Consider the following 17,951-nt stretch of genomic DNA (forward strand, 5'->3'; position numbering starts at 1 on the left):
TTTGTTGTTCAAAGAGTGACACCTTGAAAATTTTGGTACATGTTGTCAAGTTGCTCTTCAGAGAGAGGGAGAAAGACACCTATCTACCTCTCTTAATATTTTGTCATTTTGCATATTTTATCATTGGTCTCAGTGTAGATTTTCCTAAGTACTCAATGGACAATATAAAGCCTATGACTCACTCTGTTCTTTTTTTTCTTGCAGGCATCAAGTACATGAAAAAGAGGAGTTCAAGGCTTTGAAAACATTAAATATTTTCTACCAAGCTGGGACTTCCAAAGCTGGGAATCCTATATTTTATTATGTTGCACGGAGGTAAGAAATACTGTGTTGCAGTTTCTCTTAACAGAATTTTAAAAAATGATAGAAAATGTAGAGAGACAGCAAGTTTGGGTTTTCCCCATTTGACTTTACTAGAATTGAAAACAAGTTTACCTGGGAGAATATAGCTGGGTAAATAGCCATCCTGCCCCAAAATGATGCTCAATGTATTAGAAATTGCTTTTCATACTACCTATTTTATATTGGCTTCTCTTTCCTACATCAGTTTAAAAAAATGTTTTTATTGATTTCAGAGAGGAAAGGAGAGGGAGAGAGATAGAAACATCAATGATGAGAGATAATCATTAATCAGCTGCCTTCTGCACACCCCCTACTGGGGATTGAGCACACAACCTGCCCTGACCAGAATCGAATCGTGACCTCCTGGTTCAACCACTGAGCCACACCACCTGGGCCCTACATCAATTTTTTTATACTACCTACAGTGGATTAATTACCAAGAGTAAAAAAATCACAAAGAATCTTATGTTTTCAGGTATATTCTGAGTAGACAATATCCACAACATGATAATCAGTGACATTTTTTAAAAGCAGAAATGAATTTTTAAGTGTCTTTCTGATAATTTTTAGTAATATGCTGTATAAGACAGCATCAGTGTAATTTAATAAGTAATTCAGAGAAGCTGTAGGAAATTTCTCTAAAGACAGCATAGGTGACAGTTTTGAAAATTGATTGTTAATTCATGCTGTCTTCAATTAAAGCTAGTTCCTAGAAAGCTGTTATGGAAATGATGTGAACTCCTTCTTAACAATAGATATGATGCTTGCATTGCTTCCCCTTCCATTGTTTTTCTTTCTGCTTCATTCTGTCTTTCTTTTGAGAACTCATCTGTTTTTCTTTCTGCTTCATTCTGTCTTTCTTTTGAGAACTCATCTGTGACATTATTTGGTCAGTTTAACTTTTTCCCATTTAGCATGACATAAACTTATGGTTAATTGAACCTTAGAGACAATGTGATGTAATAGAGAGACTATCAGCTTTGGAATCTCAAGGACTTTAATCTTAGTTTTGCTATTCGCTTGCTATAGAAATTACTCTTTCTGAGTTCCTGAATTTAACATAAGTTAAGGAATTATGTCAGTAGACTTAATACCCATGGGTGGCAAAAACTTGGCAGTGTGTAAAAAACAAATGGAGGTTGAGAAATAATGGGAAAAGAGTGAAGAAAGGAAGGTGGAAGATGTGAAACTCATTTAATCAGATAATTCAAATAGCGTTAAGACCAAGAAGTCCCAAGAACTGGGTTGTTAGGGTATCAAGAAAGTATAGAAACTTGCATTTATCCTTAGCTTGCCTCTTTAACAACTCTTCACCTTCCCATGAAAGTCTTCTCTCACCTTCATCTCAGTTGCTGTGTGTAAATTACCTAAGGTAATTTATTTTTTTATAATTATAAAATGAACCGTATTTATATTCTAACCTAATCTTTAATATAAGTAGTGTATTTTAACTTTCCCTAATTTGGCTAAATAATGAAAAGTGAAACATTGGTAAGAGAGGTAAATAGATGTGTGTCCTCCTCTCCCTTTAAATTCTTAGTAGTTTATAAGTAGCAAAGATTTCTCAGAAACCTCAAAACAGGGTATTTTCTTCAGGATCAGATACTGTAAGATTGTGTCCCTTCTCTGTAATGATCTAGAAAGGCCAAATGAAGATAGGATGGGCCTGATGCATACACCCTCTGGGGTTAAATAGTGGGATTTCCAGGAAACCTATCTAATATAGTGACTTGAGGGTGCTGAGGATTCCCAGCTGTACTGCTTATTAGCTTATAATCGTAGGCAGCAGAGTCATATTGAAAAACAAACACTATATATATATATAGAGCCAGGGTCCGTAACATCCACAATGACTGAAGGCTCGACCTAATGCCCAGGCTGCGCATGCAGCAGGCTCTGGTGGGTGGGGACTTGTGGCATCGGGGACGGGGACGGGGGAGACGGGGCCGGCACTCACACTCACTCACAACAGCACACACACAGATACACACAGCGCCCACCAGCTCACAGCCTTTTCTCCCTTTCTTCCCCTCCCTCCCAGCTCTGGGAGCCTCTCTCAGAATGAGGCCCCAGGTCAGGCAGAGGGTGGAGCTGCCCCCACTGGCCCCGCCCCCTCCCAGCTGGGAAAGAGGAAGAGGGAGAGAGGGAGGCAGGGAGGCCTGGACTGCTGAGAAAAACAAAGAGAGACAGAGACTGGGAGAGACTGGCATGGAGAGATGGAAACAAAATAGCAATATTAAAATATTTCCTCTAATTAATTCCCGGGCCACTAGTAAGAAAAATAAAAGAAAACCTCAAATATACTCTGTACAGAATTTTATAGGTCACAAAATCTTCATGGGAGAGGCAGATAGGAAACTATGACTCTGCTGCCAATTTTAAATTTTCAATCCTTTCAGTTTTTCCCTTAGACCTAGAGCTCTTCCTGGCCTCATTTTCATCTGGTGGGGAGCCCTAGCTCCAGGACAGAAGAGCACACCGTGGCTCAGAGCAGAGAGCTCAGTTCCTCCACAGACAAGGCCAGATGGTAGTGAGGGCCTTGTCTGTACAGCTAACTTGTCAGAGAACACTTGGTTCTCTTTGATATTGCTGTGATTCTGTGACTTAGACTACCATGTGTTAGTCTTTTGAGCTGTGGATTTCAGTCTCCTTCAGATAGTCCACAGACATGTCCAAAACTTAATTCACTGTATATTTAAATCAACTTCTTCACACCATATTCTCTTTCTTTCTTTTTTTTTTTTTATTGATTTTTCAGAGAGGAAGGGAGAGGGATAGAGAGTTAGAAACATCGATGAGAGAGAAACATCGATCAGCTGCCTCCTGCACGCCCCCCACTGGGGATGTGCCCGAAACCAAGGTACATGCCCTTGACCAGAATCGAACCTGGGACCCTTAAGTCCGCAGGCCGACGCTCTATCCACTGAGCCAAACCGGCCAGGGCCATATTCTCTTTCTTAATAGCATCCCCATCTCTTCCCATTCTAGAAACCCTAATCATTTAAAATTCTTCCCTCTTTCTTTTACCTTCCTCACTATCAGTTACTACATTTTGATTTTAGAAATGATATCTTGACAAATCAATTAAGTTGTTTTAGTTAGGCCTTTACTATTGCAAAGAAGTCATTCTCTCAAGATGATAGGCCTCAGGAAACACATGCATTAAAGTAGATTCTGAAGAGAAAGAAAAAAAAGGCAGATTCTGCCCAGGTGGAGGCAGAACTGGCTGCCTGTCATGCTTTTTGACTCTCTCTTGACTTCACATTCAACTCTACATCATGATTTTCCTCTTAATGTATCCTTTCAGCTTTAGCTCCAGTAATAACTCCTTTATTACCTCAGTATTGCACACTTCAGATTCCAGAAAGGAACTGTGGTTCAGCTAAAAAAATAAATCTCTGTTTGGAAAGCATTTAATGCTAGGTACTGGCTAGGCAGTAGATTTCTGGCTCTCTAAGTCAAGAACATGCTTCTAGCCCAGCAGTCTTGTGATTCAAAATGACTACCTAGTGCTATTCCTTCATCGGGAGCTGTCTTTAGGTATGTGTTTCAATTTTTGTTTTTTTTGTGTGTGTGTGTGTTTGTTCTTTGGATCTTAATGTTAATTTTAGGTACCTTGGAGATGTATTTTGAAACCATTTCCCCTCTACCATCACGGAGATTCTCTTACTAGCTCTTACCTGTACTAATGCAGCACTATTCTCCTACTCCTAATCCCCAGATAACTACTTCCAGTTCACCTTAACGTTGCTTCTGGAGAATGTTTCCACAAAACTAATCTCATCTCTCTCAGTGTGTCACATAGCACCATTGACTCCCTGTATAAAGCCCAGGTTCATTCAGGTATGCAAGGAAAGGGCTCCTTAATTTTGTACTTGGTTAGTTTCTAACCTTTTCTTGCTATTTGCTCTCATATACTTATGCTCCTGCCCTGTGGTAGTTTAAGTGCCATAAAGACAAAAGGACAATTGTTGCAGTGTTGTTTATAGTGGGGGGAAAATGTGAAAACCATTTAACTATGTTTCAAAAGGGAAATTATTGAATAAATGATGATAGTCTCTATTATGGAGTAATATGCAATATGTTAAAGTTTATTTTGCAAACTTGTATAAGCCAAAAGGAGTATCAGTTGACACATGTATCTAGGAAGATCAAGAGATGGACTGGCTTCTTGCATGACTACATGCAGTGCTTAGAACTGTGTCACCTGGAGAACATCTGTCTTCTCTGTCTCTTGACTCTACTTCCTTTGTGTTGATTTTATTCTTAAACAGCTCTTCCTAAACTGGTTACAGTGGTTTGTGTTCTCCCAGCTTAACAACCCAGTAGAAAAACACCTGTTTCCTAGTAGTTACAGCAAAAGTACTGGTCTTATTGGCCTGGCTTAAGTCACATGTTAATTCCTGAGGCAATCACTATAGCAAGGGGAGGAGAGGTGGTGGAATTTCATGGTTGTCTAGGTCTGAATTATGTGCCCATTCCTGACTGGAGCTCAGTGGGGAAGCCAGTCCTACTCAAATTGCATGAACTGGAAAGAGAATATTACGGAGCAGGGTTTCCTAAGGGAAAGTTGGATTGCCGATATCAGGATGAGGAAAATGGGTTCTGTGCTGGCAAACGTAACAGAAGTCCTCTAATGCTGCTTTCAAAAGACCTAGAAGCATGATTCTGACACATACAGGGTGCAGAGTAGAGTGTGTGTGTGTGTGTGTGTGTGTGTGTGTGTGTGTGTGTGAGAGAGAGAGAGAGAGAGAGAGAGAGAGAGAGAGAGAGATGTATAGACTGAGCAATAATACATATTAAATAATACTCGCATTATCTCAGGGGAGTCTGATTGGAGGAGGTAAAGAACCATTTATAATATTTTTGTTATATATCTCTGTACTGTTAGACTTGTTGCCAAGAGCACATATTATTTTGTAAGAATAATTTATAATAAAAGCATTATATGCTAATTAGACCCAATGACCTTCCGGATGAAGCCGGGGCTGCAAAGGAAGCAGGGTCCCAGGTGCCTGATGGCGGCCGGAGGGAAGCCGGGGTCCTGGGTGCCAGAGGGAAGCCAGTGCCGGCAGCCAGGGAAAGGAAGGCCTACTCTTGCACGAATTTCGTGCATCGGCCTCTAATTAAAAATATAAAACTTAAACGTTACAATGAAGAGTCGTCTTCTTGAATACTGAAATACCTGGCAATTGCTTCTTGGGTGGTGGTAGTAATAGTAATAGCTAACATTTACTGAGTGCTCTCTCTGCATCAGACCAACTGCGTATTACATAATTTTTCATTTAACCCTTACAATAACTTTCTGAGGTATTGTTAATAACAGTGATTGACATGTATATAAACTGAAACTTAGAGCAGTTGCTAGTCATTCCCAAACCTAGCCAGCAGAATGCCCTGGAGAATTCAAACAAACATTTCTCCGGCCCTACTTTGGGTTGCCAAATCAAAATATCAAAGGTAGAGCCTAATCTATATATTTTAACAGGCACCCCAAGTGATCCATTTGTAGGCAGTTTATTACCGAAGTTTGTTTGGGAATCCCACTGGTTTATGTATTTAACTCATGGTAGCACAACTAGTAAAGAATCAGAGTTGGGTTTCAAACCTTAACAACTACACTGTTAATAGGGTGGTTATTATCACTGTTAAAATTCAATACGAGGTTTGGGGGTTAGATTAACCTTTGTAGAATAGCATAAAAATCTCACCAATAGTTATGTGGCATCTTTCTATAAGGAAGAATTCTGAATTCTAGGCATCTGATTTACAAATGACCTTTTGAAATACAAAACAAAGGTTTACTCAAAGCGAGAGAATCTTTTCATTGGAGCAGCTGATGTAATGCATTACAAAGATTAGCAGAATAAGCATCATTTTTATTGTAATAACATATTACTATTATACATTCATGAAATACAGTGACACAGGTGTATTGTTTCATAGAGCACTGAAAACATAAAATAATATAAGAACAATACACATTACTCTTCATTCCCTACCCCCATTCCTCTCACATACACAGAAACATACTTTGGTTAAACACCAACATCATTTCTTCTCTTATGCTTTTAATGCAAAGATCTAATTTTCAATTCAATTTTGCAAACATTGGTATTTTGTGCTTTTTAAAAGCATTTATAAGGAAGGAAGTCATATTAAAGTAATAATTAAGCTTACACAATTAAAATTTGCAAACAACTAAATTAAGCTAGGATAATGATAATTTCCTAGAAGGAAGTTGAAATAAATTTGATTTTCCTACTGTGCAGATGATAAAGGACTGAGATAGGAATGCAGACAGTTCAAGTCCACTTCAGCTTCATTGCACACAAAACAGCAAAAATATTACATAGAAGAGAAAGTGAATGTTGTCCTTTGGATTCAGTGTGGTGCCACCACTTTTCACAGTCGTCATCTTCATGGTGGTTGGTGTCTTTGAGGCCACTGATGTTTTCAGAGTCTTGGGCTTTGAGGTTGTCTTCGAATTCGGGTTTGTCTTGGAATTTGGACTCGTGGGATTCAGAGACGTTCGGTGATTTGAAGTTGCCTTGGTAGTCAGGTCTGCCTCATTATTCGGGTTTCTCTTGAGTTTTAAGGTCGTTTGAAAATTTGTAGTTGCCTCAGAACTCAAACTCATGGAATTTGAGACTTCCATAGAACTTGAGGTAGTCGTTGTCCCAGAAGTGTTACCAACAGACAGAAGGCAAAGGCTGATGAGTGATAGCTTGAACATCATTTTCCTGTTTCAAAATATTTACAGAAATTTAGTCTAAGACTTGAATGACAAATTGAAGAACTAATAGCTTTGTTAAAAGTGGAGAAAAATGAAGGAAACTTCTTCCCATCACTGGGGAAATGCCACCATTTTGGTTCATTTAGAAGTGATCAAAATTAGCCCTTTCATTTTACAAATGGGCTCAGATAGAAAAGCATATCCTCTGAGGATGCATATCTAAAAATGACCAGAACTAGAACTTGAATCTGAGTCTTAGTCTAGTGTATTTTAGAAGTGAACTGTGGAGACATAGTACAAACACCAAAAGTTTAATAGTGAGCCCTTTTTAAATTACAGCTAATTTCCTTTAGCCTGTATTTACATCTAATGCCTTGCCACACTTCAGATAATGCAACTGGCCCATGTTGAGCATATTTAACTATTCTTTTATTTTTAAACTTAAAGCTCAAATTTTAATTCTAAAAATATAATATATGTTAAAAGTTACATTTGGTTTTAATATGTCATTGAGAAAATGGCAGTTTTTTACCTTTCAATGTTTTTTTCTTTGAAGATGAAGAATGCAGGCTTTCTCCAGTGTCCTTTGTGGAATCTGATTTCTTACTCACTGTGTGCTATTTAAATATAATAAGAGAGAAAGTCACGTGTTCTAAACTTGACCTGCCATTTGCTCTTTGGAAATATCCTATTGAGTGTTTTCTAAACAACTGGTATAAACAGATGGACTTTGGCAGAGATCAAGGAATTCAAGTCAAGTCTTTCTAAAGACTACTTGCTTATTTCAAGAACCCAGTGAATGCCACTTTATTTCTCTTATCCATGTATACATTATGAATTTCTTCACTGGATTGACTCTAACTAGAAAAATATACACCATTTTGCCTGCTGTGATTATCGTAAGTTAAAATCAAATAAGTATATTAGAGGTAGATGTCTATGTTGTGTTTTCCCTAAAGCATCTTGTATATATGTTTATAGGGTAGTTTCTGGCTATGGTTATTTTGAAGTAGGAATATAACGTTCCATAATGTAATTTCTAGTACATAATCAACATCACCTTTTAGAAAAGGTTAAATTTTACTCATATAAAACTAAGGATTGCTTATGAAAGTGATACTTTCATACTGAGTTTACAAAGGTTGTTATAATACATTAAACCACCAACATTGAAGCACTTTAAGTATACTTTTAAAAGGAATTTCATCTTTTGATCACTCCTTTTCCTTAATAACTAGCTTACAAGGAAGTTGGATTGTATTACCACATTGGCAGGCATACTTTAAAATTGCAGGCTGTGAACAATGGCATTGACATACAAGGAAATTGCTACATAAGTGGCAGAAGTACAGGTCGGAACACGTTCCTCACTTGTTTTGCTTTGCTATGTTGTTTTTTTTTCTCCTGAAGGAATAGAGCCAGTGCTAGCTAAATCCTATTTATATGGTACTTATATACAACTGGAGGTTAGCATGATCATACTTAAGAAGTAAACATTAAAAGCCTCTTAGCAACCAGAGTTGATATTATAAATCAGAGTACTAAGATAATGCACAGATAACTCTTTATTGATGCCTCATACACCTGGATCTCAAATTACTTAAAATTCAACATTTTCCCCTTCCTATTCTTCTACCTTGTTATATTCTCATAATCTCTTTCTCAGTTAATTGCATCATTACCTAGCCAAATGGCTCTCCAACCTTGGATTGCTCATTCTCTCCTTTTTCTTACTGATTTTAAGGTGCACATGCCTCTTGATGATAATTAAGTAAAACTTTAAGTTCTGATCTCTCCAGTACTTAAATGCCCCCAAACAAAAACCATTCACCATTATTCAGACTCTTAAATACCTTCTACCTCTATATCTTTGTGCAGCCTTCCCACCTGCCCAAAGTACTTCTTCCTCATTCACAATTCTGTCCTTCCTTCAGGGTCTAACTCTTGATGGCAGCACCTCTGATATGAGCCTTCCCTACCTTTGTTCTTCACATCAGTCATTTGAGGACCTCATGCTTTTAGAGTTCTTATTAAAACCTGATTTGTTTGTTTGGTTTTTGTTAAGCCTCACTCGAGCATATTTTTCCATTTTTTGGCTATTATGAATAATGCTGATACGAACATTCATGTACAAGTTTTTGAGTGGGCAGGTTTTTTTATTTTATTAGGAGCAGAATTGCTGGGTCATAGAGTAGCTTGATGTTAAATCTTTTCAGAAACTGCTGAACTGTTTTCCAAAGCCACTTTATCATTTTACATTTCCACTAGCAGTATATGAGAGTTCTAATTTTCTACATCCCCACCCAACACTTGTTCTTGTCTGTCTTTTTAGGCAATTTTTGATAAATAACTCTTTATTAAGCCCCTGCAAATCTTACTACTATTTAACAAAGACCATGTTAGAATATGGTTTTTCTTTATTTTTCAATTAGATATAATTGACATATAACATTATATTAGTTTTAAGTATACAACATAATGATTCACTATTTCTATATATTGCAAAATGATCACCACAAAGAGTCTAGTTAATATCCATCACTACATAGAGTTAAAAAACTTTTTTCTTGTGCTTTAAAGATTTATTCTTTTAGTAACTTTCAAATATACAATACAATATAACTAACTAACTATATTCACTATACTATACGTTACATCCCCAGGACTTACTTATAACTAGAAGTTTGTACCTTTTGACCACCTTCACTCATTAATCCCACCCTTCCAGACCCCCTTACCCCCACCCTGGGAAGTCACCAATCTTTTCTCTGTATCTATGAGTTCTGTTTTTTGGTTTGGGTGGATTTTTTTTTTTTTTAGATTCACATATAAGTGAAATCATACAGTATTTGTCTTCCTCTGATTGACTGCTTTTACTTCTCATAATGCCCTCGGGTCCATCCAGATTGTCACAAATGGCCGGAGTGTTTTATTTTTTATGGCTGAATAACATTCTGGGTCATTGTATACCACATTTTGTTTACTCATTCACCTATTGATGGACACTTAGGTTGTTTCTATGTCTTGGCTATTTAAAATAATGCTGCAGCGAACATGGGGTGCACAGAATATAATTTTTGTTTACTTATTGGACTTGGAGTTCCTATGTCTTAGATTTCTTCATATGGATACACACAGAATCTAGCAGAGGATATGGCATTTTATAGAACACTTAATAAAGGAACCTAACTTTTCCTTATTGCATATATGTAATCATTTAGTGATAGTGTTAAAACTAATCACCAGTTTTAATTATAGGTACATACGACTATAGTTTGAAAAAAGAACATTTGATTTAGAAGAGTGATTAGAATTGGAGTTCTGAATTGAGCCAGAAGATTTCTTGAGTAGTTTTATTTTTTTGTGATACTTGGTTTAGAGAAGTGTAGTGGCCTTGGATGTAAGTGAAACAAGGTTTCGGTTTACTCATCAAAGATGATTTAGTGATTGATGTGTACTGAATAATCTGGTGGTTATGGCTTGACAAGTACTAGATGGTAAGTGGCTGCAGTCCATCTCTTGCTGTGAAAAAACAGTTGTTTTTTCAATCAACTGTGGTTCACCTCTTTCAGTAGATAGGTATATAATCCTTAAAAAGAAATAATCTTGAGATATACTTACAAGGTTTGATTACATAAAACAACATGGGAAAATTCTAAAACAGGAATCTAAGATTAAATACAGCCAAGTGAACATTGTTTCCTTCTGAAGAGTCACTGTTAGAGGTGATGATGCACTTACTTCAAACGCTGCTGCCATTTAGCACAACATTTTAGGGAAATACATTTTTGGAAGTACTGTCAAATGAAACGTTCTTTTTAAATGCGATAGAAAAATTACATGTAATTTTTTTTTTTTTTACAAACAAGGCAAAAATTTTTGACAAGTTGAATAATACTATTTTTTGTTTTAGAAGAGGTTTTTTTTCCTTGTGTGACTTATAAACTGGCCCTTAGTAATATTTGAAAGGAGGGACCCAAAGATGTTTTCAGTAATGATATGTTCATTGCAATACGAATTTAATGAGTCAAGCATGATTGCTTTGAAGAAAAATACAGAAATTTAGATGTATCACATATTTAGGATTAAAATCAATTTATATTCAACTCATAGTTAATACATGAAGGTGTTTTACTAGTGCCAGGTGACCTCTGATCCTTTGGTTAATTTTAATACATTTTAAAGACACGTTAGCTTCTACAGTTAGTCTCTTAAGTTCATATTTAATACCATACAGCTTTTTTTTTTTTTTTTAACTTAGTGTCAGGGCAAGGGAGTCATAATACTTCATCCAAATATACTTTGTTAAAGCAAGAAAGATTTTATGTAGTCACTGTAGAAAAGCCATACCATAAGGAAATATTAGAGCCTATAAATAGATGAAATTACTTTTATACATTCATTTGCTTTCTTTAATTATTTGTCATTGGTATGAAGAAATACAGTTCAGTTACTCATGTCGAAGTAATAGAACTGGGAAGTGGATGTGGCCATGTGCCAGTTACTCTTAAACTATATGTGTCTCAGATGCAATAATGGTTGCTGAGGCTTTGGTTGGCAAACAAAATCCTTCCCAGTGGTTATTGTGGTGCATGGCATCCTTGGTTTCCCATAATGATGCTCTGTGTTTTGTTTTTCGGTCTCAATGAAAAGCCATTACATCTTAGTTTATTTTCTGTTGAGGCTTGAGGCAAGCATTTGACAGGCATTTGAACTCCTGCATCCTTCCTGAGTGTTCAGTTTGTTTGAACTGTGACTATGGGCAACAAAATAACACAAAGAGAAAAACCACATTTCCCGGTATTGAGTATTTCCTCAGATTTATCTGATACTTGACTTTGAGATACCCATGTGAAATATTCAGATATCTAATTTTTTACTGATAAATTATATTTCCCATGGGATCAATAAATCACTAGCTATTTTAAGTATGACTGAAGAGGGCAAATACAAGGAAATTATGTACCAATTTGGGTTCAATCATTTTTATTTCTGGTCTTGTTAATTACCCAAGCATCTCTTAAACAAGGGATAGCAGTAACATTTAAAATTTTTATGCAGCACCTACAAAGTGCTGAAATATATACATGATTTAATCTATTCTTTAAAATTCCCATATGGAACACTTGTTCTTAACTATGTAGATTTTTACCAGAAGACACATTTAATTACTTGCCCAGGAGAATAACACAGGTGACAAAACCTTACCTCATGCTCTTTCTGTTAAACCACAATGTGCTTTAGAATTGTTTTTATCTAAAAAGAACTATGCAGTTTTGCTATTTTTATTGTGTATGTATATGTTTAATTTCTGTACTTTGAGCTTATCAATAATTTCCAACAAATTCAGAGTATCAGGCCACGGTTTATAGAAGAGATAAATGGGTGTACTGAGTATGTCTCAACTGGTTCCTAAACATGTTTAACAGAGTTGGGGCTGCTGAACCAAAATGGCATTTCTTAAAAGTTGAGCTACTTAAAAACCTCACTTTATACCACAGTTTTTCAAAGTGTGAAGCAAACTAACCTGCTTAACACATTATTGACATATTGAGGTGGCATTTGTTTCTGTTTCCCTGACTCATTCCCCTGAACAATCTACCTGTACTAAATTGTTCACAGATATTAGAATTAACCTTTCTCTGGAAATTGTTCCAAAGGTAACAATTGTTCCACTGCCCAGACCTAATTCTTATATGACAAGCACCACCAGCCTAAACAAATCCTCTTTCATTCTTAACTTTTCTGTGATCTCTGTTTTCTCTGGACTGTGAAGCTATAATTTTGAACTAATGGAAGAAACGTAGATTCTAGAATAAGACTTGGTGGTTTGACATAGTCTGTCTTAAAGAGGTCATTGTTAGCCCACCTGACACATCTTTGACCTGTATTAATTCATTCTTTTATTTATAAATTCAGATCAAGATGGTCAAAAAAACTAAACTCCTAGGAGAAAGAGATATTTAAACTGAAATGAAAATGATGAATGAGGCCCTGGCTAGTACGGCTCAGGTGGTTGAGTGTCCTTCCATGCACCAAAGGATTGCCTCTTAGATTCCTGGTTGGGGCACATGCCCAGATTGTGGGCTTGATCTTCAGTAGGGGGCATGCGGGAGGCATCTGATTGGTGTTTCCCACATTGCTGTTTCTTCTTCTCTCTCTCTCTCCCTCTAAAATAAATAAAAACACTTCTTTTCTTTTCTTTTCTTTTTTTTTTTTACAAACAAAGGATGAATAAGGGTTTTCTAGGGGAAGAAGAGGGAAGGGAGCGAACCAAAGAGGACATGCATCATCTATGAAAGCCTGGTGGCAAGAGAAGTAGGTTAGAAGGGCAAAAAAGATATTTAGTTTAAAATAAACAGTAAGAAAGCAAGAAATTTTAAGATGATACTGTAAAGGGAAGCAGTAAGCCATATTAAGAGTTTAGATTTTATTCTGAGACATTGGAAATTATTGAAGGTTTTTGAGAGAGAGAGAGAGAGAGAGAGAGAGAGAGAAGGAGGAGGAAGAGGAGGAGGAGGAGGAGGGGAAGGAAGGGGGAGGGGGAGGGGGAGGGGGAGGAGGAGGGGAGAAGGGGAAGAGAAGGAAAGAGCTTGTCTGGTTAGATGGGGAATAGTCCTGACAACAATGACCAGGTAGAGCTAAAGTAAGCTAATCCAATATAGATGTGCTTCCAAGAATTCTGATAGTACTTTTCTGTGTGTTACTTCATGAGACCCTCTAGTGAAGTAACACACACGGCAAACTCATTAGTCAACAGCCAAATATCAACAGAACAACGATTGAAATTTCTCTTGAGAGCCAAATTTTTTAAACTTAAACTTCTTCTAACACCACTTCTTCACAACAGACTCGCCCAGGCCGTGGTATTTTGTGGAAGAGCCACACTCAAGGGGCCAAAGAGCCGCATGTGGCTCACAAGCCGCAGTTTGCCGACCATGGCTCTAGTGTATTGATTGACCACCCCTACCTATTTACAGTTCAATTGCGTCTTCTCATTTTCTTATTCTCCTACTCAGCCTTAAATCCCTTGGACAGCTGTTCCAATAATTCTTTTCTTAGATCTCTTACATTTTTCAAGGACAAAGCAGTTAATAAAATAGTTGGTACACAGTATTAGCATTTTGGTATATTTCTCTTTTTTGTTGTTTTTATACATCTAATCTAATAGTAGACAAATATGCAAATTGACCATACCTCCGACACACCCACAAGCCACGCCCACCATCCAATCAGAGCGAGCATGCAAATTAACCCAAACCAAGATGGCTACAGCCATAGAGAGCAAGGTTTCCTAGGTAACAGAGGAAGCCAAGCTTTCTGCCAGCTTTGCAGGCCTAAGCCTCCACTCAAGCTACAAAGTTTCAATTATAGAAGGTAAACAAATTCAAACAAATGGCAGCAGAATGGAGCTTGAGAGAGCAGGCCAGGGTTGCCGCCGGCAACAGGGGAAGCAAAGCTTTCCACACACCCTGGCCAGGCCCACCCGCTTAAGGCAACAAAGTTTCAATTATAACCCCAACACAAATGGCTTTGGGCCTCGGAGGGAGCCCCAGGCTTGGCTCTGCTCCAGGCTACAAAGTTTCAATTATAGAAGGAAAATAAATTCCAGATACCAGGGCCTCCGCTTGCGTTGCCAGTGGGCATGGCCAGCCTGCAAACCACCACAGGCCCCTCGCTCAGGCCGCCCCACGCCCCAAGGGTACCCCACTCTGATCAGGGACACCCTTCAGGGCAAACCAGCTGGCCCGCACCCCTGTACCAGGCCTCTATCTTATCTAATAAAAGAATACTATGCAGATTGATCATCACTGCAACACACAATATAGCTGCCCCCATGTGGTCAAAGATCCTGCCCCCATGTGGACACAAGATGGCCACCACAAGATGGCCAGCAGGAGAGGGCAGTTGGGAGGCACCTGGCCTGCAAGGGAGGGCAGTAGAGAGGGACCACGCCTGCAAGGGAGGGCAGTTGGAGGTGATCAACCCTGCAGGAGAGGGCAGTTAGGGGTGACCAGGCCGGCAGAGGAGGGAAGTTGGGGGCAAACAGGCTGGCAGCAGAGTGGTTAGGGGGTGATCAGGCTGGCAGGCAGAAGGGGTTAGGGGCAATCAGGAAGGCAGGCAGGCAAGCAGTTGGGAGCCAGCAGTTCTGGATTGTGAGAGGCAGGCAGAAGCGGTTAGGGGCAATCAGGAAGGCAGGCAGGCAAGCAGTTGGGAGCCAGCAGTCCTGGATTGTGAGAGGGCAGTCGGACATCCCTTGAGGGGTCCCAGATTGGAGAGGGTACAGGCTGGGCTGAGGGACAACCCCCCTCCGTGCACGAATTTCGTGCACCGGGCCTCTAGTAGTTCTATAAAGATGTATGTTTATATCCTATTTTTTTTTGCTTATCTTTATAGTATTTACATTTTCCACATTTCAGACTTTAAAAGAAACTCTTCATAAATATTTTATTGGACACAATATTTTTGTCAAGTAGATCATCATTTATTTAACCGATTTCCTAATGGTAGATATTTAGCATTGTTTCCTTTTTCCTTGCTGTTAGAAAGAATGCTATGATTTACCTAGAATTTACTACATTAAAGGTTAAATTTTTTCAGGTATTTAATCATTGTTGTGTTGCCCCCCCCCCCCAACCCCATTAGCTGGTGTATTAAGTTAAGAATATGCAAATTATGACCTGCTGAATGAGGAGGCACAAAACACCCACACAGAGTCAGCAGGTAGCTCCCTCAGCATCCCAGGTCCCACCTTGGGGAAGTGAAAACCCTGGGTGTTTTTTATTTGAGAGCTCAGTTCTAGTACACTCATAACAGGAAATAAAGTCACAAAATTTCTTTTTTCTTTTTGTTTTGCTTTTTAATTTGTCTTTATTGTTGAAAGTATTAGAGATGTCCCCCTCCTTTTTCCCCAATTAACTCCCTCCACCCTCCATTAAGTCACAAGATTTATTACAAATATCAGAAACATGGGTGAGGAGGGCACAATCAGCCGGATGAAGAGCACTTCTCCATCTCAGGTCACCGAGCAGGCAGGAGAGCAGGCACTTATAAGTTGGTTGGGGTAGTGATCACTAACTTTTTGAAAACTCATCTCTAGGTGTTTATTTTAAAAGCTGTGTCAGGAAAAGCAAAGTGGGAACTTATGGTGGGAACTCTGAACTCAGTCCTTTCTTAAATGTTTAGACTGCATATATACAGGATTATCACACTGTGAAATGCCTAGGCAGCAACTCAGCAGAGCTGTTTTCTCATCACAATTGCCAACTGCTATCCAAAAGAGTTGTACTAATAATATGTGATGTGGCCACTCCTTCAGTCTTCCCCAGCATTGATCTTTATTACATCTTTTAAAATTGCTTGCTGATTTAATCATGAGATGGTACCACATATTATTTCTATTTCTCAATTATTATGTGTTGGCTATCCTATCTAATAAAAGAGTAATATACAAATTGACCATCACTCCAACACACAAGATGGCTGCCCCCATGTGGACACAAGATGGCCGCCACAAGATGGCCAGCAGTGGAAGGCAGTTGGGAGGGACCAGGCCTGCAAGGGAGGGCAGTTGGGGGCAATCAAGCCTGCAGGGGAGGGCAGTTAGGGGTAACCAGGCCTGGCAGAGGAGGGAAGTTGGGGGTGACTGGGCCTGCAGGGAAGGGCAATTGGGAGGGACCCAGGCCTGCAGGGGAGAGCAGTTGGCGGGTACCTGGCCTGCAGGGAGGGCAGTTAGGGGTGACCAGGCCTGCAGGGGAGGGCATTTAGGGGCAATCAGGCTGGCAGGGGGAGCAGTTAGGCATCAATCAGGCTGTCAGGGGAGTGATTAGGGGGTGATCAGGCTGGCAGGCAGAAGTGGTTAGGGGCAATCAGGAAGGCAGGCAGGCGAGCAGTTGGGAGCCAGCAGTCCTGGATTGTGACCTACCGGGATCGGGCCTAAACGGGCAGTCGGACATCCCTCGAGGGGTCCCAGATTGGAGAGGGTGCAGACTGGGCTGAGGGACACACTCCCCCGTGCACGAATTTTGTGCACCGGGCCTCTAGTATTCCCATATATTTTTCAAGCACCATGCTTCCTATCTTTTAAGTATACTGTTTGTGTCCTTTGCCCATTTATCCATTGAGAAACTAAATATTTTTCTTGTTTTTATGAGCTTTGATTAACAATCTCCTTTATTCTCTTTGAATATTTTTATCAGGCTCATTGTTTCAGCATAAAGAAATTTGAGGATTCTGTATATAGGCAAATTTATTGATGATTTCTTTGAGATTTTTTCTTATTCTAATTAAAAAAATAAAACTCACCCAGAGATTTAGAAATATTTTAAAATTCTTAAGAGACTTCCTTTTTGAATGCTTTCTTTTTTATTTTTAAAATATATATTTTTACTGATTTCAGAGAGGAAGGGAAAGGGGGAGAGAGATAGAAACATCAATTGGCTGCCCCATACTTCAGCACACCCCACACTGGAGATCAAACCTGCAACCTGAGAATCGAAATGGTAACCTCCTGGTTCATGTATTGATGCTCAACCACTGAACCATGCCAGCTGGGCAAAGGAAGCATGTTTTTTTGTTGTTGTTCTTAATCCTCACCCAAGATATTTTTCCATTGTTTTTTAAAGAGAGAGGTATGGGAGAGAGACAGAGAGAGGAACATCGATGTGAGAGAGACAAATCAATTGGTTGCCTCCCCAAATGCCTGGATCAGGATACAAATGGGGCCGGGATGCAACCTGCAACCAAGGTACATGCCCTTGACTGGAATCGAACCCAGGACCCTTCAGTGGGCAGGCTGATGTTCTGTCCACTGAGCCAAACCAGCTGTGGCCTAATGTTACCTTTTTTAGTTTGCTGTATAGGCATGAAGTGA

General features: G+C 38.9%; 1 protein-coding gene across 2 annotated transcripts in view; it reads left to right on the plus strand.

The window, feature by feature from the left end:
• The window catches only part of NF1 (neurofibromin 1), a 237,669-nt gene that overhangs the window by 144,256 nt on the left and 75,462 nt on the right, over positions 1-17,951 (plus strand). For both annotated transcript variants that reach the window (XM_008147785.3, XM_008147786.3), the window contains one exon: positions 205-315. In XM_008147785.3, coding sequence (XP_008146007.1) covers positions 205-315 — 111 coding nt within the window. The remainder of the gene's footprint in view (positions 1-204; positions 316-17,951) is intronic.

The sequence above is a fragment of the Eptesicus fuscus genome, chromosome 20 (assembly GCF_027574615.1).
Source record: "Eptesicus fuscus isolate TK198812 chromosome 20, DD_ASM_mEF_20220401, whole genome shotgun sequence".
Lineage (NCBI taxonomy): Eukaryota > Metazoa > Chordata > Mammalia > Chiroptera > Vespertilionidae > Eptesicus > Eptesicus fuscus.